The sequence below is a fragment of the Tauraco erythrolophus genome, chromosome 4 (genome assembly GCF_009769465.1).
Source record: "Tauraco erythrolophus isolate bTauEry1 chromosome 4, bTauEry1.pri, whole genome shotgun sequence".
In the NCBI taxonomy this organism is placed as follows: Eukaryota; Metazoa; Chordata; class Aves; order Musophagiformes; family Musophagidae; genus Tauraco; species Tauraco erythrolophus.
The window spans coordinates 50,771,913-50,798,891 of NC_141468.1; the positions used below are offsets into that span (position 1 = coordinate 50,771,913).

Below are 26,979 nucleotides of genomic sequence, written 5' to 3' on the forward strand. Positions count from 1 at the left end.
GGAAAAAAGATGCACAACTACACTTGTAACTTTTACCACGATATTATTAGGATTTACTTGAAAATGCATGTCTGTACATCAATCCTGTACAGATTCCATGGATGCAATAACAGCAATAGATGCAGAAGACAAGTGGGAAATAAAGCCTTTCTCTTTTGTTTTGAGAGAATTAAGAGTGGCATATGACAAGATATTAAAGCTTACTAATTATTTAAAACACAATGCAAACATTAATTACAGCTGATGTAAGTAAAAGCTAAATATACTCTCAGGATCTTTCAGATTTTCTATGCTATACATTTGAAGACAAGGTATCAACGGCATGCATCTTCAGCAATTAAAATGCGTTTCATGGGTTTGTCTTTATTCTGATGTTTGAACGCAATTCAGACTCTTTACTTTCCCTTCCCTTGGCATGTCTGGAAATTTCACCAGTGTTCACATACCCAGAAGTTACTCTTAATGCTTCAAAGCTCCACAAGGTACATTCACCTCCTGTTTACTTTGTCTTCATCCAGAATTTGCTTCTCCTGAACAGAGACCACCAATGCTGAGGAATTCTTGAGGCTTTCTGGGGTGGGCAAGCAGCCACCTGACACCTGACAGAGACCACATGTTGCCGTACACACGACCTTTGCCAGGCATAAACACAGGTCCTTATAAGTAAAAGGCTAGAACATGGGTCCACAGCATGACTTTGCTTTCAAGTCTTATATACAATATTGAAGAGCATGTTATCTGTATCCATTTCTGCATTTTCTATCAGTTCAGAGAACTCCATCTGAAGACATCAAGGTAAGGTAGAGGACACAGAACTTAAATTAAGGATGCAAAGGTATTTATGACTTTCAATGATTACACATAGTTGGAGGCATTTGAAAGATGCTTTTTGTTCGGGATGTACTTTGTTTGCCAGAGTCAGGTGCAAGCACTAATGCAATTAAAAATCACCAAATGCCACACAAGGTAGATATTCACATGAGATACAGTCCTGCTAAGTGCACACTCTTCTTGTCGTTGTTCAATTCAGTGTTGGTTTCACAGTAACAAACACAAATTGTCCTCATTTCTATATCAGGTCTATGGAGTCATGGGCAGCAACAACAGATGCAGACTCAGTCTGTCACTCCAGAAGGAATACGAACGTGCTTAAAGCTGCTTCATTTATGAAGCGAACATGGAACTGTTACCTGCCTGAAGAGAAAAACGGAGATTATAATTTTGCTGTGGAGTCCTTCTGTATTACTAAACAGTAGAGCTTTTCACAGACATTTCTTTCTTGTAGTTTTGGAAACATATAAATTCAACAACACTTGCATAGACATTCCTTTATTCTGAAACAAAAATTACTGTTATAAGGTGTACTTTCCTGGTCCAAGAGCACACTCGCTGGAAAAAGCTCATTGATGTCCTGGTGTCATGTCTATAGTGATGAGACTATTCTCATGGTTTTACAGAATTATGTTTGTGCATTTCGGTATCTAGTGATCTCTGACAGCAAAATTCCCCGAGTTTACATCTTCTGAAAAATCAAGTGACTTGTCCAATGCAGCGATGATTTCCCTTCTCAGTGAGCAGATGTTAGTACAAAGCAGTTAAGGAGGCTGGAAACCTCTCAAGTTGTAGCTAACTAGATCACAATGAACACTCTGGAATACACCTGAGAGTGACTGCTACAGGATAAACTGTAAATTCTGAATTGTCTGTTATACTCTTACGCTGCTCTTTCCACCCACGCGATAAAATGAAGCATTCAGTGTTGCCTGAATCTTCCAGACTCCTTCCAGGAATGCCGTGGGTTAAGTACGGTACAACTCCTGTGGTAAGAAGCCCCTTGCCAGAGACGTCCACTGTTCTGCAGAGGACAACTGGGACTGAGGCAGCTCGCTTGTCTTTGCCACTCACTCTTACCTGCTAAAGCAAGAATCTGTATCTGATAAGGCTACGGAGACTGCAAACTGTGCTGAGTAAACAACAATTAATAGAAAAGCAGCTCTACTTGGCCTGTTCTCCTACACTCACCTGCCAGGTTAAGGACTGTGGTTTTTAGGTCGCACTGCTTTGAAATAGCTGTAGGACAACAGCTGAAGACTTCTCCATGTTGGCTCTCACGCCAAAAAGGAGAAGTAGCTGTCCTTCATTTTGGAATTCTGGCATATTTCATTTTGTAATATTCAGGTTAAAAGTCCAATGCCTAAATTAATGATATGGGATTAATTACACTAGCTGCTAAAGATCTTAGGTACAAATGAAGCCTACAGATAACAAGTTTTATTTTTATTTTTTTTTTCCCCAAAATGGACTCTGAATCACTTTCTATTTCAACAGCCAGAAGTTATTAAGCCTATAGTAAGACTCAAACCTAACAACTTACCAGTACTCGAAACAGTAACAGTGTTGAGGGAGAAAAAGCAACAGCTACACTTGTAGATGTTCCTTTTCTTTTTGCTGCAACATACTGAAAAAAAAATGATACTTTATTACTACGATCCTAGTGTTTCAAGGAAACAGAATGGAAGGATTTATCAGTTAGTTACAATAAAAATATTTATGTATAATAAAAGGGAATCCTTTATTAGATTTTAGATTTTAATCCTTTATAAAGTATTAGAATTTATGTTTGCTATTAGGTCTTCCTAGTTATAGATGAATATTACAAATTTCTCAGGGAGGAGGGAGAAAAAAATATATGCTATATATTTAAGAAGATGTGTGATGGAGAATGTAACCTGTTTAAATGTCCTGTTAAGGTCATCTCCTGCATTTAACTAATTGTTTCCTCTTTCCTCTTTTCTTCCTATAAAGCAATGTTTTATACTTCCCACAAAGTTAAGTTAAAAGGATGATGCATATTACATTTCACAAGTTTTAACACCTATTATGAGGTGCAGGTTGAGTTATTTGTAGCAACTAATATACTTAGTAAATACACAGTCTTCCATTCTATGTACTGTACACACAAAAAAAAATGTTTTAAGAATGTTATTATTCTAGAAACTTTAAACACTGAAAATTTCAGCTCCTGTGACAAAACTGCTAGATCAGAACTTCACCTATTTCTGCCTTCGGCAGCGGGCAGCACCAGGCATTTCACACAGTGCGAGAAGCACACAGGATAAGATGTGTCCATCTGCCACCTGCATCAGATCTTTCCCTCAATCTCTCATAGTTAAAATTTGACTAAACACCCTGAAATATGAGGGTAAAAAAAACCTCTCAAAACACTTGAGCATAAACTATTCTAACTTAAAATATCCCTAAGTCCTTTTCTGAATTTCACAGACTTCTTTACCCAAGTCATGTCCAAGAAACTTTTAATGTCTTCAGCTGTTATTTCTAAGGTATATCTGACTGACTGAGTTACATAGAATTTTTTCTGCTTACAAATCAGATAAAGCAGTGTTTAAGTATGAATAGAGCTGTGAATCATTTCAGGATGACCTTGGGAAGTTATTAAGATGTGAATGAGTTCTCATTAACTTTCTATGAACATTAAAAAAACCCAGAAAACATAGATGCTTACATACACATACTCTGAAGAATGTAAAAAAGTGAAAGAACCGAAAAAAATGTTAATGTAAAATTATTTAGAAGGATTTAGGAACACAGCCAGGGAGACATTGTTTTCCATTTATTTACTTAATATCAACCCAGCTTTACACTACACAGCAAATAACAAAATTCAACAAAATTTTTTGTTGCTTCCCCTGTAGGTCTCAGAAATCCTTTCTCACAGTGGAAGTATGGACAGACAAAGTAAAGGTGATATCCCTTTAATAAAGTTTTGTATGCAGAAATCTCCTTCTTATCAATTTTTACATTTAAACTGGAAGCTCCTTTAAAGGGCACACCTAAAATGCATATTTTGCTGCTACAGCAAGACCTTGTGGGGGTTTTTTTTGTGATTGTCTTAGAGCTAGAGAGAAATCTTCATGAATTAGCTCTCAAAGCTAAACTTACATTTGTATATATGTATATAAAGTGAAATAATATACCTTATCTCATTTTCCTCTTGACAGTCATGACACTGTGTAGTTTCATCACTTTCTGGTCTAGATTTGGGATGTGTTTTCTAGGAAGAAAATGCATTAAATATAAATATTCTAAAGCTTTCTTTAACAACTCCCTAAACAATTGTATGTTTCAGTTTGCTTCAAATCTTCAATATTTATCAAAGTTATCTTGCACAAAATGTAGGCCAAATCTTGTCCTCTAACATACATCTGCTACTGGTATAATTTTACTATCAAAGCTTTTGTATTTTAGACAGAGGCACAAGGGGTAAAAGAAAAAGAATCCTCCTCTGATGATATAATAGAACCAAGAAATTGAGGGAATCCATGCTTTTAATTTCCAATTAGACAGCTATCATGCTGATAAGACAGGACTTGCACTTTGCTGGTGGAATTCAAGAATTTGACAACATAGATTTACATTCGCATGTCACACAGTTCAGTGAAGATCAAAGGAGATGGCTCTTGCTTTCAAATGCAGAATGGTTCTGTTCTTCCCGCCTCCTCATAGCTAAGAAATGTAGTATCATTATGTAAACAATTAAATGTAGTATTTCTTACCTTCCAGTATATGGCTCCCAAAACAAAGCCAATAAAAAGAGACAGCAATGATGTCAGTGCTATGCTGATCCCTTGCAGGCTGGAGCTGCTAATGAAGCCAAGTGCCTCTTCTGTAATTACAGATGTTCTCGTTAGTGAAGACAGATTTATAGCAGAAAACTATCTTCAGGGCAACACTATTAGCAAGAGCACTTTTATGCATCACCTACAAAATGGCGTCTTAGCAGAACAGATACTTCAAAGTGCTGTGTACATGAGGTGCACTTCATACAAAGTCTCACAGGACATTTTTGACCACAAGGATGGTCATTCCATTTCTGAAACAGCTGTGTGGAATAGTTTCAACAGTTTTGTCATTTGTAGAGCATTTTCTCCTTCCTGCACTTCAAAATTCTGAGTTTATCAATTTTTAAAGGTCCTATTGTGTAAAACAAAGTAATTCTTTGGAAGAGAATATATCTGTCACTTCATGTACTTGCTTAAGTTCCGTAAGACACATCCCACTGACTGCAGATAGACACTTTGCCTTGCCGCTAATGAACGACCAAGATGAGGCTTCTCGAGGAAGGTTAATTTAACAAAATAAGCATGACTTCACTTCTAATGCCTGTCTGGAAAGGTCTCGCTAATTTCACTAGGATCAAACCCTTGTACCTTGAAATCTAGCTGTGTGTTATTTTGTTGTAACCATTTCTTGAGAGCTTTCTACATTTTTTACGGAAGAGCCCCAATCCTAGTCTTTCACATACACAAGCAATGCCATGGCTCTCACAGGGAGCTGTATGCATGTTGAGACTAAAATGTGGCTCTCAAGAGCAGGATGTGAAAAATCCTACAGAGTCACCCTGGGATCCACCTTCTGAAATGCAAAGTGAGCCATGGGAGACTGCTAGTTTAGACACTATCCACCCAGTTTCAGTTCATTTCAAGACTCGGTGTCTGCGGCTCGAATGGTGGGTGTACTGTCAGATTACAGGAAAAGAACCAAACTGTAAGAACTGGAAAAGCGTAGGTGATTAGATACAGAAATGAAAACGTACTGGTAGCACTAGAAATTTCTGTGACATGCAAACTGCAAACGTCTAAGCACATACGGTGTGATACACTGAGTCAAACAATGTGCATTTAGTAGGTTATTAAACAGTCTCTAAGAAAACACTTTAGTTTAGAAAGGAGCATTCTCATAATGAACTAGCAACTCATTTTCAACTCTCTGAGATTTTCTGGTTGTCATTTTGCAAGCTTTTACACAAACGTCCTTTTTATCTCTGAAATTCAGCTGTGTTTTCTGGAGCCATGGTAGACAGAACTACAAAGTAAGAAAAGAAAAAGTCTGTATCTGATACACCGATATACTACATGTATCTCTGTCTCTCATACACTGTTTACAAACTCTAGGTTCTGACTATATGAGCTTGAATTTTACTTATATCCAGCAGACTCGGCACACTGAAAGGAAACATGGGCCAAGCAGAACCGATGCTAGCTTACCATGAAAGAAATCTGTCTACAGAGGAGAAGGGAAAGATAGCAGACAAAGTTCTACGGAGGAGAACATCAGCTGAAAAAGAGAGGCTATCGATTAGTCTGCCTCTGACTGCTCAGACATTAAAACCAAGAGCAGAAATTAAATAGAGCGGTATATTTTTTCTCAAACTGTCTGTCCCAGATTAGGCATAGAGGAGGTTTGCTCGCAGAACTGACCTTCAAGAAATCTGGACAAACTCCAGTGGAGTAAAGCCAGTCTGAACATCTCAAAAAAAAAAAAAAAAAAAAAAATCCTGTCATTACTTTATCTGAATTGTATTCTCAGAAGAAAATTCCTATATTGCTCTTGTGCTCTAGTCAAGAAAAATGCAACACTGATTTGCCTAATACCATTAGCCATTCTTCCCAGTGAGACGCCACTGAGTTATACAACTGAATTATGTAAATCCTATGGGGATGGTCATGTTTTCTGGAATCTGCCCTGCATACTTCAGAAAAAAATTAAAAGTGAAATAAAAATCAAAGGAAAAACTCTTCAGGTCACATAGAGCATAATTTATTTGATAACATGTTATGGTAGAATGTATAAGCTCTAAAATCCTCTGCCTACTCTGCAATGCTGGGCAGCATGTCATGGCAAGTATGCTGATTTTTACATGACCTTCTAAAGAAATGTTCTGTATGCAGGGCGATCAGTGATAGTCTAGAATCTACATTTTTACCATTATTTTTCACAAACTTCAGAAAGTCTTAGACAACGGAGAAGCTCCCTTTACAACGAGATAGCTAAAAGTGGTAAAAACTGTTTTCTGAGAAGGCATCTCCAATGCAGATGCTTTCTTCAGCGTCTATGAAAACTGAAAGGAATTCATAATTAGCTTTTCGTGTGAGGATCTGCAACCAGGGACAGAGCCTAAATACAGTCAAATTGTGACACTCTCCCCAGCCTACCCTTTAAAGATAGCATCAGATTTTTTTTCATAACTTGATAGTGTATGAATCACAGAATGTTAGGTATTGGAAGGGACCTCAAAGGATCATCGAGTCCAATCCCCCTGCCGGAGCAGGACCACCTAGATCAGATCACACAAGAACACGTCCAGGCAGGTTTCGAACATCTCCAGAGAAGGAGACTCCACAACCTCTCTGGGCAGCCTGTTCCAGTGTTCTGTTACCCTTACTGGGAAGAAATTCTTCCTCATGTTAAAGTGAAACCTCCTATGTTCCAGCTTATATCCATTTCCCCTTGTCCTATCATTGGATGCCACTGAGAAGAGCCTGGCTCCATCCTCATGACAGTCACCCTTTACATATTTATAAACATTAATGAGGTCCCCCCCTCAGTCTCCTGAGCTAAAGAGACCCAGCTCCCTCAGCCTTTCCTCATAAGGGAGATCTCCACACCCTTAATCATCTTTGTGGCCCTACGCTGGACTCTCTCAAGCAGTTCCCTGTCCTTCTTGAACTGAGGGGCCCAGAACTGGACACAATATTCCAGATGTGGCCTCACCAGGGCAGAGTAGAGGGGGAGGAGAACCTCTCTCGACCTACTAACCATACCCCTTCTAATACACCCTGGGATGCCATTGGCCTTTTTGGCCACAAGGGCACATTGCTGGCTCATGGTCATCCTGCTGTCCACCAGGACCCCCAGGTCCCTTTCCCCTGTGCTGTTCCCCAACAGTTCAGTCCCCCAAACTTGTACTGGTACATGGGGTTGTTCTTACCCAGATGCAAGACTCTACACTTGCCCTTGTTGTATTTCATTAAATTTCTCCCTGCCCAACTCTCCAGCCTGTCCAGGTCTCTCTGAATGGCAGCACAGCCTTCAGGTGTGTCAGCCACTCTTCCCAGTTTAGTGTCATCAGCAAACTTGCTGACCATGCACTCTATTCCCTCATCCAAATCATTGATGAATATGTTGAACAATACATGTCCCAGTACCGACCCTTGAGGGACTCCACTGGATACAGGCCTCCAACTGGACTCTGTCCCATTGACCATTACTCTCTGGCTTCTATCCTTCAGCCAGTTCACAATCCACCTCACTACCCGATCATCCAGCCCACGCTTCCTCAGTTTAGCTGTGAGGATGCCGTGGGAGACTGTGTCAAATGCTTTACTGAAGTCAAGACAGACCACATCCACTGCTCTACCATCATCCACCCGCTGGATGATGTCCTCATAAAAGGCTATCAGGTTTGTCAAGCACGATTTCCCCTTAGTGAAGCCATGTTGACTGCCCCTAATGACCCTCTTATCCTTGATATGCCTAGAGACAGCACCAAGGATAAGTTGTTCTATTATCTTTCCCAGGATGGAGGTGAGGCTGACTGGTCTACAGTTACCTGGGTCTTCCTTCTTGCCCTTTTTGAAGACCGGAGTGACATTTGCTTTCCTCCAGTCCTCAGGCACCTCTGCCATTCCCCACGATTTGGCAAAGATAATGGCGAGTCATCTGGCAATGACATCCACCACCTCCCTCAGCACCCACGGGTGCATCCCATCAGGACCCATGGATTTATGGATGGTCAGGTTGCTTAACCGGTCCCTAACGAAGTCCTCATCAACCAGGATAGACTCCTCCTCTATCCTGACTTCCTCAGGAGCCTCAGGGTTCCAGGGCTCATCAGGATAGCCTCCAGCAGCATAGACTGAGGCAAAGAAGGCATTCAGTAACTCTGCCTCCTTAATTTGAAAGTTAGGTAACCCATAACTACGTTAAAAAGCAAACAACAACTGATTATTTAATTTCACTTTCAAGTTCAGAAAAAAGTCTCCTGAAAGACCTGGAAAGAATGAAATGAGTCATGGCAGGTTTCTTCATGTGCCTTTTATTTATAGTAACACATAAAACAGAACAGGTTGGATACTTTTCAGTCTGAAGAACCTCCCAGGGATCTGCGTCCTAATGAAGGAAAGGGAGATAAGGAAAGCGAGCTGCCTGCCAATAGTTTTTTGTTCCTTCCATAGGGATCTTTTCCTCTGTTAGAAACTTCAGAGCTCTACACAGAAAGATTCTCACTCACAGTAGTTGCAAAGGCAGAGTAGGAGAGGTAATAGGAGGAACCAGGTGTATCATCAGTAACTGTGTGAACTCCATTGGCAACGTCAAGGCAACTGCTGGCTTTGCAGTTAGTGTATTCTTCACTTACAATAAAATTATTCACTCTATCCAGCAAGGTGCAAAAGGGGAGTGGAAGCAGGCCAGCACCTCTCAGAGCTCTCACTCTGCTCCTTCTGGGAGAGGAGAAACCCTTAGGAAGCGAGCTCATCTGATGTAGATTTATGTAAAGTCTTCATGGACATTGGGATATTAAGATGTGAACAAAATTATATTTCCATTAAAAGCCACTCAGTTACACAATGAAGTTATGGAACTTCTCTCCACCTTGAGCCATGTATGTCGGTTTAGCAAGCAATTATAATTCAAAGCATTGGCTCCATTTTTTGCCATACATGTCTGAAAGGAATTTTCAGTTTACCTCTGCTCAGCTCCAACACAATTACCACAAGATCTTATCTATAAAACTGCAGAGCAGCTCTCACCTGTTCATTAGGGTTTTCCATTAACTATAAAGTTGGAACAAAGGCACAGAAGGAAACACCATGGGTGACCATTTTCAAATTGCTGTGCAATTACTGAATTAAACTATGGTATTCTTTGCTTAATTATAAAAGTAGATCTTCTTCCTGAAAACAGAGATCTCTGTGTTTACATGTTCTTTGAGTTGTTCAGTACTGAATAATAAAGCTAAATTACTGTGAAGAAATTACAGGCAAAAATGGAAGAAAGCAACACTGAACCTTCCATGAAAATATAAATAATACCATGGAAGTAAATTGAGTGAGAAGTGTTAGTAACAGTTAGTAAGTTCAAGCTTTAACCAAAGTAACATGAGATCCATCTGACAAGGAGAAAAAAATACTAATAAAAAATAGTATTTATTGTTTGTTTCAACCACTGAACGAAGAGATCAGGACTTAAGAATTCTTATTCTGACATTGTTCTTCACATAGGAACCATCTCAGCTCAATTCCCTAGACTATGCATGATACAATGATCCAGAGAAATATCAATGACACTGAGACTTAAACAGTTAATTAGAATTTAAATTGGATTATAGTCATGTAACACAAAGAGAAGAAAACAAGCCAGCCTAAATAAATTGGGGGTGGTGGTGTTTGAGAATTTCATGGTGGAAAAGGTGGAGTGGAAACATGCCACAGATCCACATTTAATATTACAAGCATGAAAACAGCACTATTGCCATTCAAGAAAAATTAGAATGGGATAATTGTTCCATTTTACACTTAGCTGGGGTAAGGCTTTTGGCATAGATTTAGTTAAGGTTCTACTCTATAATAGTGGTTTAATTTTATCATTGTGTAATAACAAAGAAACCATGAAATATAAGTCTTTCAACAAATGTAGCAACAACATGAAAAAAAAGTAATTTAGTTAATTTATATTATATACAATTTCTATATAATTATTTCACAAATTATTTTATTAGATGATGCACTTCAGGTTTGTCTAAGCTGAATTTAGAATTAAGAGCAGTTCAAGTAATCTGACTATACAGACTATAAATAGATTCAAAATTTGTTATTAATCTGGAGGGGTTCTTTTGCAAACAATGAATGCTTCTAAATGGTCTAGAAACTAAAATTAATAAATTTTAAATAGGTCAATTTAAAACCGTTTAAAATTAAAGAGGGTCATTAAAAAAAAAAATACAGTAGTTTGTGTCTGGAGATGTTTTTTCAGGTTTCCCCTCTTCTCTAAATATTTTCCTTTTTGAAATTTGAATCTAGTGGTGCTGTTCTAACAACTGTACTGAAGCCACCAGATAGGATCCCCTGGACTGGGGAGTCTTCACAGGAGAAGTAATAAGGGTTATTCACTGTTGTTCCTTCCAAGAAGGTAGGAGTTAACTAGAAAAAGAAAATTTACTCAGCAATATAGGCAAGAAAAAATAAAATCAGTCTTGAAGACCATTTTCAGGGAGTAAGAGATGCCAATAAACACGCCACCGGTCTCTCCCCTCAAAATACTCCAAATAACTCAAGTGTAACTAGTCAGCATTCAATGTCCAAGTTAATGTAATTTAATCTGATTACGAGTTCAAACTGCCCCCAGACATGCAGTCCTCATGTCATTTCTACATAAGGCTGTTAACTGCTATCCAATTTTCCAATAAATTGCTTAAGAGAATGATAATCAGCTAAAACACACCTGTACAGCATATGGCCAGCCAAGCAATTTCTTTGACTTACTGCATTATTTTAATTAGGCTGTTTTCCTGCTGGATTATCAGTTCCCGCTATAAAACGAGATTAACAAACCTGCTCCTGTGCTCTCCTCCACAGTACAGCACAGGTGCCACACTTTGCTGCGCTGCCCAGCATCCCTCCCGACACTGTGCTGGGTCAAACTCCTTTCATGTCAACTACTCCTGTAATCTCTCAGTCTTTCTTTTGGCTCCTTGATCCATTCCCATGGCTTCAGGCTGCAGCTGAATATTCTTCCTCTAGCAGCAACAGCAAAAATTATCCCATGTTCAGACCTGAGAGAGACAGGAATGCGCTCTGTAGCCCCTCCTGCTGCCTCAATTGTCCCTGGCCTCCTCAGGTTATTTGCAGCCAGCTCTGTGACCTCTTGGTGAGGAATTTATGGCAGTGAGACTTCTCTTCTCCAGAGTGGCAGGCTGGCAGCCAGGAGTCAAAGGTAGTTTTTGTTTCAGTCTTCTACTCAGATGGTTTTGGGGAATGATGACTTAAGACCCTCTCTTAACTAGAAAGCAATCAGGAAGGGCTTCAAATCTGACAGCGGCTGTAGGCCAACTGAGAGGTATGTGCTGGGTTTGTGTGAAGGGGTGCTGGTGGCAGGAGAGGGTATTTGCTCCCTGTGATTTCCCTGGTTTTAGAACCCATCTCTGGCCACCAGATCCGACTCCCATCCCCCTCGGGGTTGAGCCAATCAGTGCCTCTGTCAATTGCCCTATTTAAGTTGGGACAAAGGAACCGGAAAAGGTGCTTTGCCCGGGAGTGAGGAGGGAAGGGAAGAGGGCACTGCCCCCGCTCCCCAGCTCCCGGCCAAGCAGCTGCCCGCGCAGGGCCGACGCCACCCACTGAGGATGGCGGTGGCGAGCCGGCTGGGGAACTCGGGGAGCGCCCTGCTCCCAGGGTGCCGCTGGGCTGAGTTCACCCAGAGAGGACTGAGATCTGAGACAAACGGCCACACAGACACCAGGTCAGTGAAGATGGAACAGGACGAGGTGTGCTGGAGCTGAGTTTCCCCTGCAATCGGTGGCGAGATGGCAGGTGGACCCCTGCAGCCAGGAATGGCCTCAGTGGAGCAGAGACCCACTCACAGCCCGTGGAGAAGCCCACGCTGGAGAAGAGATGCCTGAGCCTGAGGACGGTCGTGGAGCAGGGGACGCACGACAAGGTAGAGACGCATCTAGAGTCCGTGTGACGACCCATGCCGGAGCGAGTGGCAACAACTCCCTAAGAATCTGTGACTGTGGTAAAAGTCTGCACTGGAGCAATCCGATGGGGAAGGATTGCGTCCTGCAGGTAGGACTCATGCTGGAGAAGTCTGTGGATTTTCCTTGTGAGTAGGGGATCCACTGGAGCAAGGGAAAAAAGGGTGTAAGGACTCCTCCTCCTTTAAGAAAAGGAGCGTCAGTAACAACATGGGATGAACTGACCCGCACTCTCTTGTTCCCTGTCCCCCTGCACTGCTGGGGAAGGAGGTAGAGCCGGGAAGAAAATGAAAGGGGGAGAAAGGTGTTGTTTTAAGATCTGGCTTTGTTTCTCTTCATGCTCTCAAGTAACTGTTAATAAATTTAGTTGTCTTGTTCCCAAGCCGAGTTGCTTTTGCCCAGGACCATGGTTGGTGGGTGCTCCCTCTATTCTTGTCTCAACCCTCAGTCCTTTTATTACATTTTTCTCCTCTCCACTTCACTAAGGGGAGGAGTGAGCAAGCAGCTGTGTGGAGTTTAGTTGCTGGAGCAGCCTAAACCACAACAAGGTAGCATGCATGGTGATAAAAACCCAGAAAATAACTAGATTACACATTCCCAAGAGAAGGAGCGTGAGAAGATACCCAACCTTAGAAGTATCTGTCCCACCGTCAGGAGCTACTGTTGTGCTCACCAGGCTACCTCAGGCTGCCTTGCCCATGTTTTCTTAAGCACAAGAAGTACCAGCCACACACTTCTTCATCACATGTTTAGATAACATGGATGCTAGTGAAGTGAAAGGAGGAAATAGGAACAAGGGAAACAACATGGTTAAGTTTTAATCACCATTTCAGGAACCTCAGGAAGACCCCCTTCTTTTGTTCACATGGAAAGCTCTAGAGGGTATTCATCCTGTTGTACATGATGCCACTAAAAGTCTCTGAAACTTCATTGTTTCTCTTCACTCAGGTTCCTGTACCCCTTCTGACCTCCTGATGGGTAGTGTTTAAGCTCTTACAGCACCAATTCTGGGATCTCTTACTTGTCAGTGACCAGTCATGCAATACACTGACCAAGACAGACAACAAACACGAAGATGGCCATGCCAGAGAGAAGATTACAGCCTGCCAAAAGTGTAGCAACTTTGTCCCCGACCTCAACCAAAAGCACACTGACTGTGGAGCTGGCCCTACTGTGACTACAGAAAGTAAACACAGGGACTGTCTTCAGGTTTGTTGTCAAGCTTGGGATTGACAATACTCTCAAAATGCAATGTACAGGCAACCTCTTTATCCACATGAGTGCCCTAGGACCAATTCAGGACAGCTATTCTGTTCATTTGGAGCAACTTCCTTTTCTGAGAGTGAAAATGAGGTGTCTACAATAGCCAAGTTTACTGAGGCCATATGACTAGTGAGACCTCATGACAGCCAAAACGAAGAGACTTGCCCTCTCCAAGTTGTAGAGAGCTGTCACATCATTGTAACTTGATAGCATCTCTAAATTTTGATTAGATAAGTTCATTGCGTTTCAGTATGACAGCTGAGAAACACATGGTATACCATCAGGCACAAGTAACTTTCCATTAATTTGCACAATTAATGACATTCTTTTCCTCTGAGCTCTCAGAACAACCAGCTACCAGAACAAAATGGAGACACATATATTAATTCAATCACTTGTACTTACTGTTACTGCTAGTGTTACTGCCAATGCTGTCATTCCTAAGGGAGCTGGCAGCAACAGGAGGAAACAAAAATGTTTTTGTGACAGCGACTCCGGAATCTAAATAGAAAATGATTGTGTCAGCATTACGTAACTTAAAATACAGTTCCCTCTGTATAAGATGATGGGCTATAGGGCTACTCTGATGTGGCTATACGGCTGTTTTAAAAATCTGGCTACGGGGCTGTTTACAGTGGATTAAGTCAAAAAAGGCAGTCTTATTAAGAGGCACATGTGGCTACACACTGAGCTGCTGCTGAATAGCTATTCTGGAAAAGCAATTGCTTTAAACAAGTTCTTAGGTTATGGCACTGGTATACTTTTAGTTACTACTGGTGTAACTGTGCAACTGGATACGTTGCCCTAATTAAAAAGCTAATAACTACCACTAGAGAGAATAGAAGAAAAAGAGAATATAAAACCTCCATTTACTGGAAGGATGAGAATGAAATGCAGGAGCCTGACTTGAGCTCGTTAGATTTTTTTAAATAAAGTAAACATGGCCCTTTTCAGTAGGGGTGGGATGAATACAGAGGTGACTCGAGGCTACTACAATTTACAACTTGTCCTAGCTTCCTATCCTTTCGGTAGTGCAATCTTAGGCTCCTTTACTGCCTTATAAAAATTAAATAGAGCATTAATAGAAGATAAGAAGAAGAACAATGTAAAAAGATGACCCAGGATATATTTGGGATGAAAAGAAACAGAGCAGAGTATTGTGAGGTTATTTGGATTACATTAAGGAATGATGTCACTAGAAACGATGGCACTAGTTTTACTGCCAGACAGAACTCAACTTAGAACAGAAATATAAGCTTCAGTATTGGTAGTAATTTTAACTGGCATTAAAAAGGAGACATGGAGATACAGTATCAGATCCTTAGCACCTCTGAAATCAAATGAAAATCACCCATTTATATCTACTTAGATTCTGTTCCCCCAGATGAGAGCCATCTTACCATTCTCTGGTGTTTCTACTGTCGAAGGCAGAATGCAATCATTCTTATCCAACGTGTCTGCAAACTCCTTGTAGACCTCAATGGTACTATTAAAGTGCCTAAAAAAGTCCTCAGGAACAAAGCGACCTTCTTCATAAAGGTGACCATTTTCTTTTACAAAATCCTAGGGTAAAGTATAGAATTTAGCTTGAAAGAAGGTCAAGAGAGATGTTCATTTCAGCACCTCAACAGACGATAAAAATATCCAAAGATGACACAAAATAGTTTGTTTTTAACCTACAGAAGACCAAATTTGCTGTACACAATCTTCATAAAAACACACAAGGCCTCTGATCTAAGGATTTCAAATAAGCTTTGCAAATAGAAATAAATTATTAATCCAGTGTTGTAAAACTGCCAAGGAATGTAAGGCAGTTGGTCATCCTATGCTGAAAATAAAGAGCCTTCTTTTTTTATTTCCCTCATTAAAAATAACTACCTTGATTTCTCATTACTTTGCAGTGTTCTACATGACCCTTTTAATCAGAGCACAGGAACACAACACAATCATAGCTATTGTCATAAGAGTACAAGGAATAGAATACAATAGCTGGGATACACTACTGCACAGAAGCAGGCTGAGATCCCTGATAACATATCTAAAAATAAGAGTACGACTATAAACAAGGAAGTCAAATCACTCTGAGGTCTAACAGACAAGTGTGTTATGCCAGACTAAACAAGACTGAAGTCCATGTTAAGATCATTGATGGTTATCTCCTTTTTTTGTTCTTTTCACCTGACTTTGGCTTGGACAACAACTGTTTCATATGCCAGCAAGTTGAATTTGGCCTGGGGTTACTCCATACTCCCAAGGAGGACAGTGGTAAGAACATGGGTTAAATATGTACTAAGGAAAACTTCCTAGTTTTGGGTCCAAAATTATTTTATGTTTAATGCTGACAGTACTAGGCCTAAGATAATTCTTCTCAGAGGAAATCAATGGCTAGTTGTTTCTCTGAATTACAGGTTATTTACTTTTTCATTCTATACAACAAAATTCCTCTTCCCCAACCACATCCCAGCTGAGTGCCTTGACTCATCAGGCCAAGAATAGGGAGGAGAAAAAAAAAAAAAGAAAAAAAAAAGAGATATACACAGAAGATTGGACAGAATTAAGTTTGAAATGGAAAGGTAGGGAATGTCTAAATACTTCAGTCCATTTGATTCATTCTGGGTGTTAAAAAGGTGCAATTACAACAGCTAAGGACTGACTTGACAAAAATAAGCGTATATGGAAGATGAAATCCTTGCCCAAAAGAACATGATGGATTTTGGCCATTTTGTTCTGTGAGACAAAACCTTTGACTACAGAACTTATTTTTAATTACTGATAGACTGGTTAGAGCTGGGTAAGGGATTAGAAAGTCAATTTTCCCCCATTATTTTCACCCAAGAGAATCAGACACCTCTTGAGTGAGACTCCTGGAATCCTTCCAGCTGCTGTCGGCATCCATGGAAATGGGCCGATATCCTCTAGTCTTTGCTGTGTCTTTGTATAAAAAAGTTCATTAAATCATAGTGAAGCTTTCAGAGTCTCACACACTGTGATAAATATTAAGAGTATATTAATAGCTTCAACCACATAATCTTTAAATTTACATTAGGATTACTAGCAAAATGAGTAACTTAAGATGGATGCACAAGGAAGATTTCTGCTAGTTTCAAACAGACCAGAATGAATTAATTATCTTAAGAATGACAGTTACATTTTTGACTACTTAAATAACTGTATACAGGTCATTGTATATACTGTAATTCCTTGTAAGACATGTTCCTTTGAAAGAGGAGATAACTAGCCAACATTAGCACGGCATACTGAGTGCATTTCTAAACAAAGCAGGATTTCAGATGTACAGGACTAGAAATGAGAACAAATCTAATGGAGCTTTGGACGTCTTTAAACTTTTACTGAGTACTGTGCAACAGAAAGTTCAAACAAAAATATCCAGCATAAAAGTAAAAACTCTGTATTAGATTACCTTATTTTTATCAAAAGCTAGACATGCCATAAGGTCATTAATTATCCTTGTGAGATTATTGATGATTGAATAGTTGCTTAAAACATCGGACATATCCGAAATATCTGAAAACTTCTGGAGAAGATTATGTAGACTCCTTGAAAATTCAGGCACCATCAAATGCAACCAACAGTGATTAGGCTGTCAGGGAATAAAAAGAGAAACAGAGAGGCAGATTAAATGTCAGACTTTTGCAAAAACTGGTTAAGCACCTCAGTGTGCAAAAGTAAATTTAAATTGAAAAGAACAGTATAATTATCTTGAAAGTCTAAATTAAAATTTGTCTTACTTAGTGTGGCCAACTTTCTCTTCAGTCCTTTCGGTAAAATTTTTATTCTCGCTAATACAGACATATTTATGGTTGTCTGTTAAATGCCATCTCTTAATGAATACTAAGCATCAGTTTGTCAAGAATTTAAGCCTTGGGACATGCTACTATGAACCCTCTTCCATGTTTTCATTAACCTATATATTTTTTTTCAAATAACTACTGCTTTAACAATCTTCTCCAGACTTTCTTTAAACCAATTTTAGTTTTCATTTTATTATTGTTACCATACATGACTCAGTTAACCCCAAAGATCCCTGATTTAAGTCTCTTCTGAGGAAGGTTTTGGTGTATGTTTTCCATTAAATCCAGCTGTGCTTTTCTCCACCTTTAAACTAGTTAGCTCAGTTAACTCCTTCTCTTCAGCTTTTTCACTAAATGCCATTCCTGAGAAGAGTTTCTAGATCTAAAATCTTTCTTTCCCTGAGTTTTCACCAAAAGGGTTCTGCACAGCCTGTTGCTGTATCTGCCACATCTGTACCACTGCAATAGAGTTCAAATCTTTACTGACATCTACGCAATTCGTTTGCAGATAAAGCTTGTACAGCTGTTCATGTGACTGAAGCCTGGTCATTCACCTTGCTGCCTTATAGGGAGTAATCAGCTTCTTTTACTTAGATTTACTTAGATTAGTCAAGTAAAGAAAAAGTCACTCAGCTCAGAAAAACCCTAAATAAATATGATCAGCAAAAACACAGGTAGTGCTCTAGTCCCAACACAACATGTACCTGGAAATCCCTTCCCAATAAACGCTGAATTTTAACGGTAAATGTTATGGGAATTTATTCCATGTATGAAGCTATTTTTTCAACAATTGAAAATGACTCAGGATCATTAAAGCCTGCCAGCTATGAAGGTCTTGTCCCAGCAACCCCATAGTACTCTCAGTATCACTAAACCAGTTTCCAGTTGCTGCCCAGTGTCCAGCATCCACTGAATCCATCCACTCCACTTTCTGCAATGCATAGTAAATGTTTGGCAACGTATCCGCTCCTAAACTTAATCTCATTTACTCAATCTCTGCAATAAACCTGCATACAGATTTTTTATTCAAAAAAATTCATCCACTACTACTGATATAACCACTTGGCAACAAATGACCTTCTTGGTGACACAGGTGTTGTTCCGTCTTGATGTGTACATGTTTTTGATGAGGAAAAACACACTTCACGCTTTGAAAGACTAGCCAGACTATTAGGCTTCCAGGCTTAGAGAACTGAATGAAAATACGTTGTTCAGCCCCATCTGACTTTTCACTTCTGTGTACAACTCTATCACACACTGATAACAAATGGCAAGACAGTATTATCACCTTCTGTAACTATCTCAACAATGACTTAAAAAAATCCGTGAAATGGACGGTGTTTGGCTTGATTCTCTGCTTCCCCTTTTTCCTTCAAGCACAAGAACGGAAGAGGCAGAAATGAATAAATCGGAGAAAGCTTGTTGAAACATACTCTGTTTAAGCACCATGCGTTGTGCCATGTCCCATTGCCCTCATGAGACAGACAACGCATTTTCCTCTGCTTTGGCGTAGGACACAGAACTTCTGTGCTTCCCTGAACTGCAAACCTGGAAACTCTTTTCCTCTGAGGTTTCGTGGGTGTGCGTTCTCCTCTGGCAGGGACTAGCAAAAGCTCTCCGCTTCTCCTAGTGAGCATTTGGCGATTCCAGTAGGGAATCTGTTTTGTTGCTCCCACGGTTTAGCATGTGTGTGGGAGTCTCCTCTGAACCGTTCTGACCTACAAAGCTGTATTTCACGAGAGCTTCAGTTTTTCTTTTCAGTAATATCAAGCTGTGCAATCGCTTGCTATTTCAATACCTACCAAACACAGGGATGAAACTGCTGAAATCCAGAAATGTGACGTTTGCAAGGAGAAATGGAGGTTTAACTCTGCTTTCTTGTGTAAACTCAGACCAAGATTTACATTTTAGGACAACTGCACACCTGACTTCTCTTGTACTGCCAGGTAGCTTTTTCTTTCCACGTCTATCTAATAGCTTCAAGTTTATCTCCTCTTCCGAGTTCAGACCCTGCTGCTTTCATCTTTGCCTTTTAACCTCCAGGTTCGACTACACAGCTCTCTCCATGCGAAACTACTTTTAAAGTCACTCGGATGCCTTGAGCTAGTGCATAATGCAACAACCCTTCAGTTTAATGGATCGGGTCAGTCTGTTCCTGTTACATGCACTACACTGGCTTCCCATCTGCTTTGCATTCACCCTGCCTTTCTACCTTTAGTCATCTACATTTGAGACTTGCTGCCTTGGCTACATTTCCCACTTCATGCACGCACCGAAGATTGAAATCTATTGGAAAAAAAAAAAATTGCAGAGCGCAGTTTCAGTCCTTTCAGAGCTGAACAAAGGGCATTCACCTTACGCAAAGCTGTGGGTTTCTCAGCGTTCAGGGACCTTGCAGAACCCAGAGCAAAACCTATCAGCCTTTGCTATGGTATGTCTTAACACAACCTGAAATCTCCAGAGAGGAATTTGGCAAAGTGGGATGCGAATACCACTGAACACTTCCTCCTTTGAAGGCATGTGGCCAAGAGCTGCACCTTCCATCACTGTGACTGAAAGTGGCCTATGAGCAAAGGGAATATGGAAATCCCAGCTCTGAACTTCTCTTCCTCCTATTTAATTCTTGGCTGCTTGTCATAAACATAAACTGGATCTAAGTTTCCAGATATGATGCAGCAAGATGACACGGCATTTAAACTATAGAAAAGAAACAGCGTACTGGCAGCCAAAACCGAACCGTGGAGCAAGGTAAGAGTTAAGCAGTGAGAATGACCAGGACTCATCGCTCAAGCAGGCTCCCAGGCCGCCTTCATCCGCAACACCAGCCTCCCCAGGAGTGCAGCAGAGGGAACAGCCTCAATTCAGCCCTGCTTTCGCACATCAGCTGCCACGCGCATCCCAGAGGCTGGGGAGCAGCCCTCGGTCTATGGCTGTCCTCCGCAGACGTGAATCTCATCACATCAGGCACCAAAATAACCAAATTTCTAAAAGCACCACAGCCAGGAGATGGTGGCGGCCAGTCTTGCTTCCTTTTTCTGTGTGTTCAGAAATTGAATTTTTTCCATTAGTTTTAATTATATTCTATAGTACTTGACTTCCATAACATTTGTTCTGCAGATTTTTTCTGTCTAAGGAATCAAGTTTAAACTGGGTTTTCTAAAGCACTCAGTTTTAGTAAAAGCCTCAAGCTTCCAACAAAACTCATAAGAATACTGCTAGATCTGCCATTAATACCTCATAACCTCACAGCTCAGGGCTCTTCAGTACCCCACAGCCTCCTTTTCCTCCAATCATCATCTTGTTATTCAGGACTGAGAGAATGTTGCTTCTGGCATCGTTCTCCAATATCAGCAGGGAGTATTGCTAGATTTGCTGCAATGTTGTAGGATACTATGCATTTTTATATGTGTATCACACACAAATTGGATTTTCATAATGAAAACTTTGTACAGATGCAAAACCAGCTTCTTACATCTACCAGATGATTTCCAACTAACGATGTATATGTACAACAATTCATTCTTAAGACAGGCATGATATTGTTCAGTTTAAGTGACAAACTAGTCCTTTTCTTACTTTTTTCCACTCCTTAAAACAGTATAGTCAGAATAGCTTTCAGCGTAATTTCTTTCACCTTGTTTCGTCCTCTCTTTTTTCTTGCAGTGTATGCAACAACCAACAGAGCGTTTTCAATGCATCACTCTAAAAATAGTTTTTTTTTTTTAAATGAAGGGAAAACCTTGAAAATATTTAGCAGAATAAGCAGGAAGATAACATGAGGAAGCTTTTAATACAAATATTTTAAAATTTTAAAGAAGGTGGATGAAGCTTATTTAAAAATATCACCATGTATTAACTATGAGATTATATAGAAAGAATAATATAAAGCATGTTTGAATGAAATAATGTCCTCACTTTCTACCCATCTGTTTAGTTACTGACGCTATCATATGCTGAACTTAGGGTTCTCTTTATTGGCTACTCAGTATTTGTTGTGCTTCAATGGCCTTTCCACTGGCTAAAATGAGAAGGACATTCTACACAGTATATTCCAAAGTACAATTAGAAAGAAACTACTTCTTTAAGAAAGCAACAACTATCAATTGACACGATGAAATAATACTGTAGTTTCACTTTTTCCAGAGGAGAGGTTAAAAAATTTTATATGAAGAAACATTTTTCTAAGATCCCTGTAATTAAAAAGGTTTTAAGTGACTGCAGGAATCTTTTTGCATTTCTTTTAAATGAATACTTCAGAAGCATATGAAAAGTGAAATAACCATTGCTTAACCTTAATTTAATAAGCCATAGGACTAGGTACAAAAAAGTTACAGTCATCACTGGTTCCAGTGGGCTATTTTATTGTATTAACATGAAGTCGTTGTACATACCAGACTATCCATCTTCGGGACATATTTAAGGGTTATCATATAATCATTTGGGAGATTTCCGACCTACAATAAACAGATAATAAAAATGTTATTACTGACTACACAAAGTAAGAATTTCCATCGCTGTATTCAGCAAAATCTATCAAATATTCACCATAAATTTTCAGTAACCTACCAGGTGCAAAAGCTTACATACTCAGTCTCCTGTGGAACTGCTACTGACTCTTGTTTGCTCATAAGTGAAGTATCTTTCCACACCTCTGTAACATTCCTAGATCTGATCTTATGATGTTCAATGCTACCACTTCCCAACAGAATTAAAGTCAGTAATGGGTGAGGAGAAGAGATCTAAGGTTATTAATCACTGCAGAAACTCCACTACATTTTCACCTTTTAATGCCAGATCTTGAAGTGTTTATGCGACAATTTCTATGTAACCCCAACCACTCCGAACAGTAGAGGACCCAGTAGTCTCTAATTTTTTTTTCTTCACGTAATTTCCAACCTCAGCAAGCATCTGCAGCTAAGGAAATACTTGCCTGCCTTGTGCTTAGTTCTGGACCAGGTCAGGAAAACACTTGAGCACAACTTTAACTTTGAAGCTGTGCCTCTTACTAATGATAAGCAATATTATTGTATCATAGCAATGTCCTGGGGCAAAGGAGAGCTTCTGCACACGTAAGCTGAGCACGGCTTTGCAGATGTGGGTGAGTACTAGGTGTGCTGAAGCAAGGACAAGAAGTGGAAGAAGGGTTCTCACTGCATTATACAATGCAATTTGCCACAGATGGGATCCCACACTACCATGAGACGTGGTTAATCATCAGGTGAATGTGCTGAGTGGGGAGACGAAGAGGGAGATGCTGCTACGATCCACAGTCTCTTGAAGTACTTTTTTCAAAAGGTTTACCAATACTATGATGCTTAGTGATACAGCAAATCTGTTTTCTTTTGTAACAGTGAGAGACTCAATAGGTATTTCTCATCCTAGTTTGAAATCCATTTAGTCAAAAGACAATAAGCACATACGCAATTCCTTTGGTGAACCAGAATCTACACTTTGTTCGGCTAAGCATTTCTCCATCTTCAGGTTAAAGATCATTCTGTCATGGCTGCTTTTGATTCTGCTGCTATAGCAACTGGCACAGGGATTATTTTTTTTACTGTGCTGTTTTTAGGTAGTATTTTGTTTGACACAACAGAATGTTCTATTTGTTAATTAAAATTTAGTTTCAATTAAAAATTAAAACAGCAATTTCAAAATGTTATGGTTCTAGAAATGATCAAGGACAATACTTAGGCACAGTCAGTCACTAGTGAATTCCAAACACTTTTTTATTTACATCGTGGGCTGAGCCACAATCTTTCAGTTCAATGACATCTTGCTTCTTCCTACAACTTTAAAATCTAAGTTTTTTACAAAAGATCTTGGTAAATTCCTTTCCACAAATCAATTTTCTTTTTTATTTTTATATCTATGCGTTCCCAAAGCACCAGCTGCAAAAGTGCCACTAAAATTCTCTACATCAATTCCTATTTACCTGGCATTTTGGGAAGTTGATTCAAGATACTATAAATAGGAAGAATATTGCAATACATTTGTTCTTTCTTTAGAGTATCTGATGTTTTCTAAATCCTCATACATAATTTTTTGTATATTTTTCCTTCCTTTAAAAACATCCTGACATCATGACACATTTATAGGTAATCCAGTTTCTTTTCCAGCTTCCTTTGCGTGCCTAGAGAGGTAGGATTAGCAGCACTTCAAGCAGCAGAGATCGCGAAGATGGTACTGCATGTACAAAGTTTCCCATACTCACTCTAGAGGGATTCAATACTCAGCAATGTCAGCAGAAGCACCGTTCTTTAAGAAAGGTCACTGGAAGATTAAATTTGTTCTAAATCAATGAACACTACAAGAATTGATATGCATTATGTATACAATCTACTTCACTGGCATCAGAGCCTGTCAAGCACATTTCATGCACAGTTTTTTTGAAAAAAAAAAAAAAAAGTAACTGCCCAAGAGCTCTCGCAGCTTCTCAGACAAAGTTGGAGAACACAGCTCAGCCTCAGATATTTTTCTCCTTGACAGACTGTGAATCAGAAAAGATATTTTTGAATTTACTACTAAAAATGGAGATCACTAGGGGGAAGGGTGTCAAACACAAAATATATGCCCTGCCTCAAGATGAAGCAACTTGTTAAAGTTTTATTGATTAAACTCCACATGCCAGATGCTCTGCTGATGGTAAATGATGGAACTCAGTCAAAGTGAGGGAGTTATATTTGTGTCCCAGTTGGACTTCCCAGCTCACACACAGAAAATCCGGTAGAGCCCCTGATGTAAGAGTGAAGTGTAAGTTTGTACTAAATCTGTGCATTTTGTACTCTCTTGCTTTCCTGATATGAATCTTGAAATTTTCTTGAAGGTTAACCACCAAGACTGTGATCCAAAACCAACCAGTTGAATTTCAACTGCTGAAATCATCCTGAAAGGAATGAAAGGACTCTTCATACCCACTCTTTGTGGGATGCCTGACTGCTGTGGCTCTCAACAAGGAGCAGAGGACGAGGTTTTTGAGCTGCCTGAGCAAAGGAGGATGGAAAGGGACTGTCCCTTGAAACTCCCCAAGTCCTGGAATGGCTTTTTTGGTTTCTGTACTCAACTCCTTAAGTAAAGTGACAAATTTGAGGGCAACAAAACACCTGCCTGCATGACTTACCTTGGTTTAGACAAGCGTAACAGTTTTGATGATTATAGAGAATGTCTACTAATAATCTTGGAAAGTAAGGCACAGAACTAAAAGAACTCTGCATTGCAGTTTAAATGCCACAAAAAGTTTCTGTGATTGAGTGGATGTGTGCTGTAAAAATCCTATTAGGCTCTGAGAAGAGGTAAAGAACAAGGAATATAGACTTATATCTTTAAATCCATATAAAACCAACATTTAAGTGCTATATTCCCAGTTGTAGCAAAATCTCAAATTGGGAATGTAAGATTCCTTTTGACATACAGAGTTCTAAATATTTAATACAGCACTGTTAACATTGCATAACCTAAATATACTTTTAAAATATGCTCATGGTCACACAGATGGGGAGATGGAAAAAGGATATTGTAAAAACAATTTGGGTTCCATAAACTACTCTTTCATCGCAACGGCAGAACATGAGAGATGCTTTATCTGTGCAGTTAAGTGCTTTGAAATGAGGGCTACTTCTCTTGAAAATTCTCTTTATTGTGACTGTTCTGAAAATTTTATGGAGACAAGCATAGATATCTTTTTGTTTGTTTGTTTGTTTGTTTTTACACACAGCTCAAATATAAAGTAAGTTAATAAAGTAAAAATTACCCTTTATCATTGTTAGTGATTTCTTTTTTACTCTGAGGCATAATGATAAGAAAAACATACTTTCCTTTTGACTATTATTTCTATTTCCCATTTCTCTCTGTCATTCCCCTTTTCCTATTCTTGAATACCTCTGCATCTCCCTTCTTTGCATCCTTTGCTTTTCTTTTCCCGCAGGAGCTTCCACTTTCTGTCCATCTCATTTGCTAATGAAGCAGTTAATAAAATCCTCATCATCTGGCTTAAGACAACATGCTAATGATTTCTGTTCACACTTCTTACAGCCATAGTGGCAGATTATTTGCAGGATAAAAACGCTGGATCATTTTTTACAACCTCTTCTCTCAGGAGAGTTAGATCCATTTAAAAATAAATATCAAATGTTGCAGAGAGTGTAAAGTATACATTTACAGCTAAGATGCAATGTGAAGGCAAAATGTTTGAAACAGCATGTCTCGAACAAGCAACCTAGTCTGCAAATGCTGACTATTGTTTGAGCTTCTAACATTCAAAAGAAAAAAACTGCTTTAGAGAAGTAGATTGTGGAAGAAGAGGTGAATATCTTAGATTTTGTTAATGGATGAAACCAAAATATGTAGGTACATTCTACATATACTACACAGCTCAGTGAAAATTCTACTTATATGTAGGGTTGATATTCATATTTAACAAGCATATATAAAACAGATTCCTAATTCTTATGCAAAATCAGAGTCACAATTACAGCAATGCAGCTTTCTGCCAACTTACTGAGGTGATAAGAACAATGGAGACAGGCTTTATTGACAGGTGCTGCAATTATAGTTTTGTAATATGAAACATTGTCTCATCAAGTAATGTGTTTCCTTCCAGACATCTTCATTAAAAAAGAAGCAAGTGATTAGTCATGCGGAATGTAAATAATTTCATTCTCTATAGGTATGAAATAACACTGTTTTAAAGTTCTCACTATTAAACAACAAACAAAAAATGATTGTTCAATTGTTCTTCGCTTCTTAAAATCATTTTACTTAGGACACTTTCTTCATATGACAAAATTATATTATAAAAAGATTTGAATAAATTTAATCTTCCAGAAAATAAGTCATTTTTGTATGAACAGATACCAGTCTGGTTTGGTCTTAGGTTGATTAATGCTCAGAAACCTTATCGCTATTGAACCTGCTCCTTCTTTCCGATTCCAGCTTCTGGTATGAGTCTAGTATGATGCTAGTGAAAATCCAGATTAACATCACCGAAAACAAGTTACACTGTACACCTGTCCTCAATTTATTACTCAAGACAAAGTTGATTAGGCAAATGACCCACATTTTCAGGCACTGCACAGCGTGCCTTATTTATTCTCCAACAGCTTAGGCTTAGTAGACATCCCTGGTCTATATTCATAGAAAGCATTAACTGAGGCAAGTTCTTCTCATATTCCTAGAATGAAATACTGTCGAGCAGAACACAGCCGCAGCCATGCATACCAGTGATATAGGGGTTTTACAGTACTTGGAACAAGAAGCCCAGAACCAAATAAATGAAGACTAGGTTGGATCAAGCTACAGGCAAAAGAGTTTGGTAGGGAACTGTGGTACATTTTCACTGGCTGCAGGTGAATTGCA

At 39.3% G+C, this 26,979-nt stretch overlaps 1 protein-coding gene across 1 annotated transcript in view; it reads right to left on the minus strand.

Annotated features, from left to right (window-relative positions):
- Window positions 1–2,418: 2,418 nt before the first annotated feature.
- KITLG (KIT ligand) overlaps window positions 2,419–26,979 on the minus strand; it is a 34,770-nt gene continuing 10,209 nt past the window's right edge. The window contains exons 3-9 of the mRNA XM_086610381.1: window positions 22,020–22,082; window positions 17,238–17,417; window positions 15,217–15,379; window positions 14,222–14,317; window positions 4,575–4,684; window positions 3,996–4,072; window positions 2,419–2,458 (exon numbers count right to left, since the gene is read on the minus strand). Coding sequence (XP_086466507.1) covers window positions 2,419–2,458; window positions 3,996–4,072; window positions 4,575–4,684; window positions 14,222–14,317; window positions 15,217–15,379; window positions 17,238–17,417; window positions 22,020–22,082 — 729 coding nt within the window. The remainder of the gene's footprint in view (window positions 2,459–3,995; window positions 4,073–4,574; window positions 4,685–14,221; window positions 14,318–15,216; window positions 15,380–17,237; window positions 17,418–22,019; window positions 22,083–26,979) is intronic.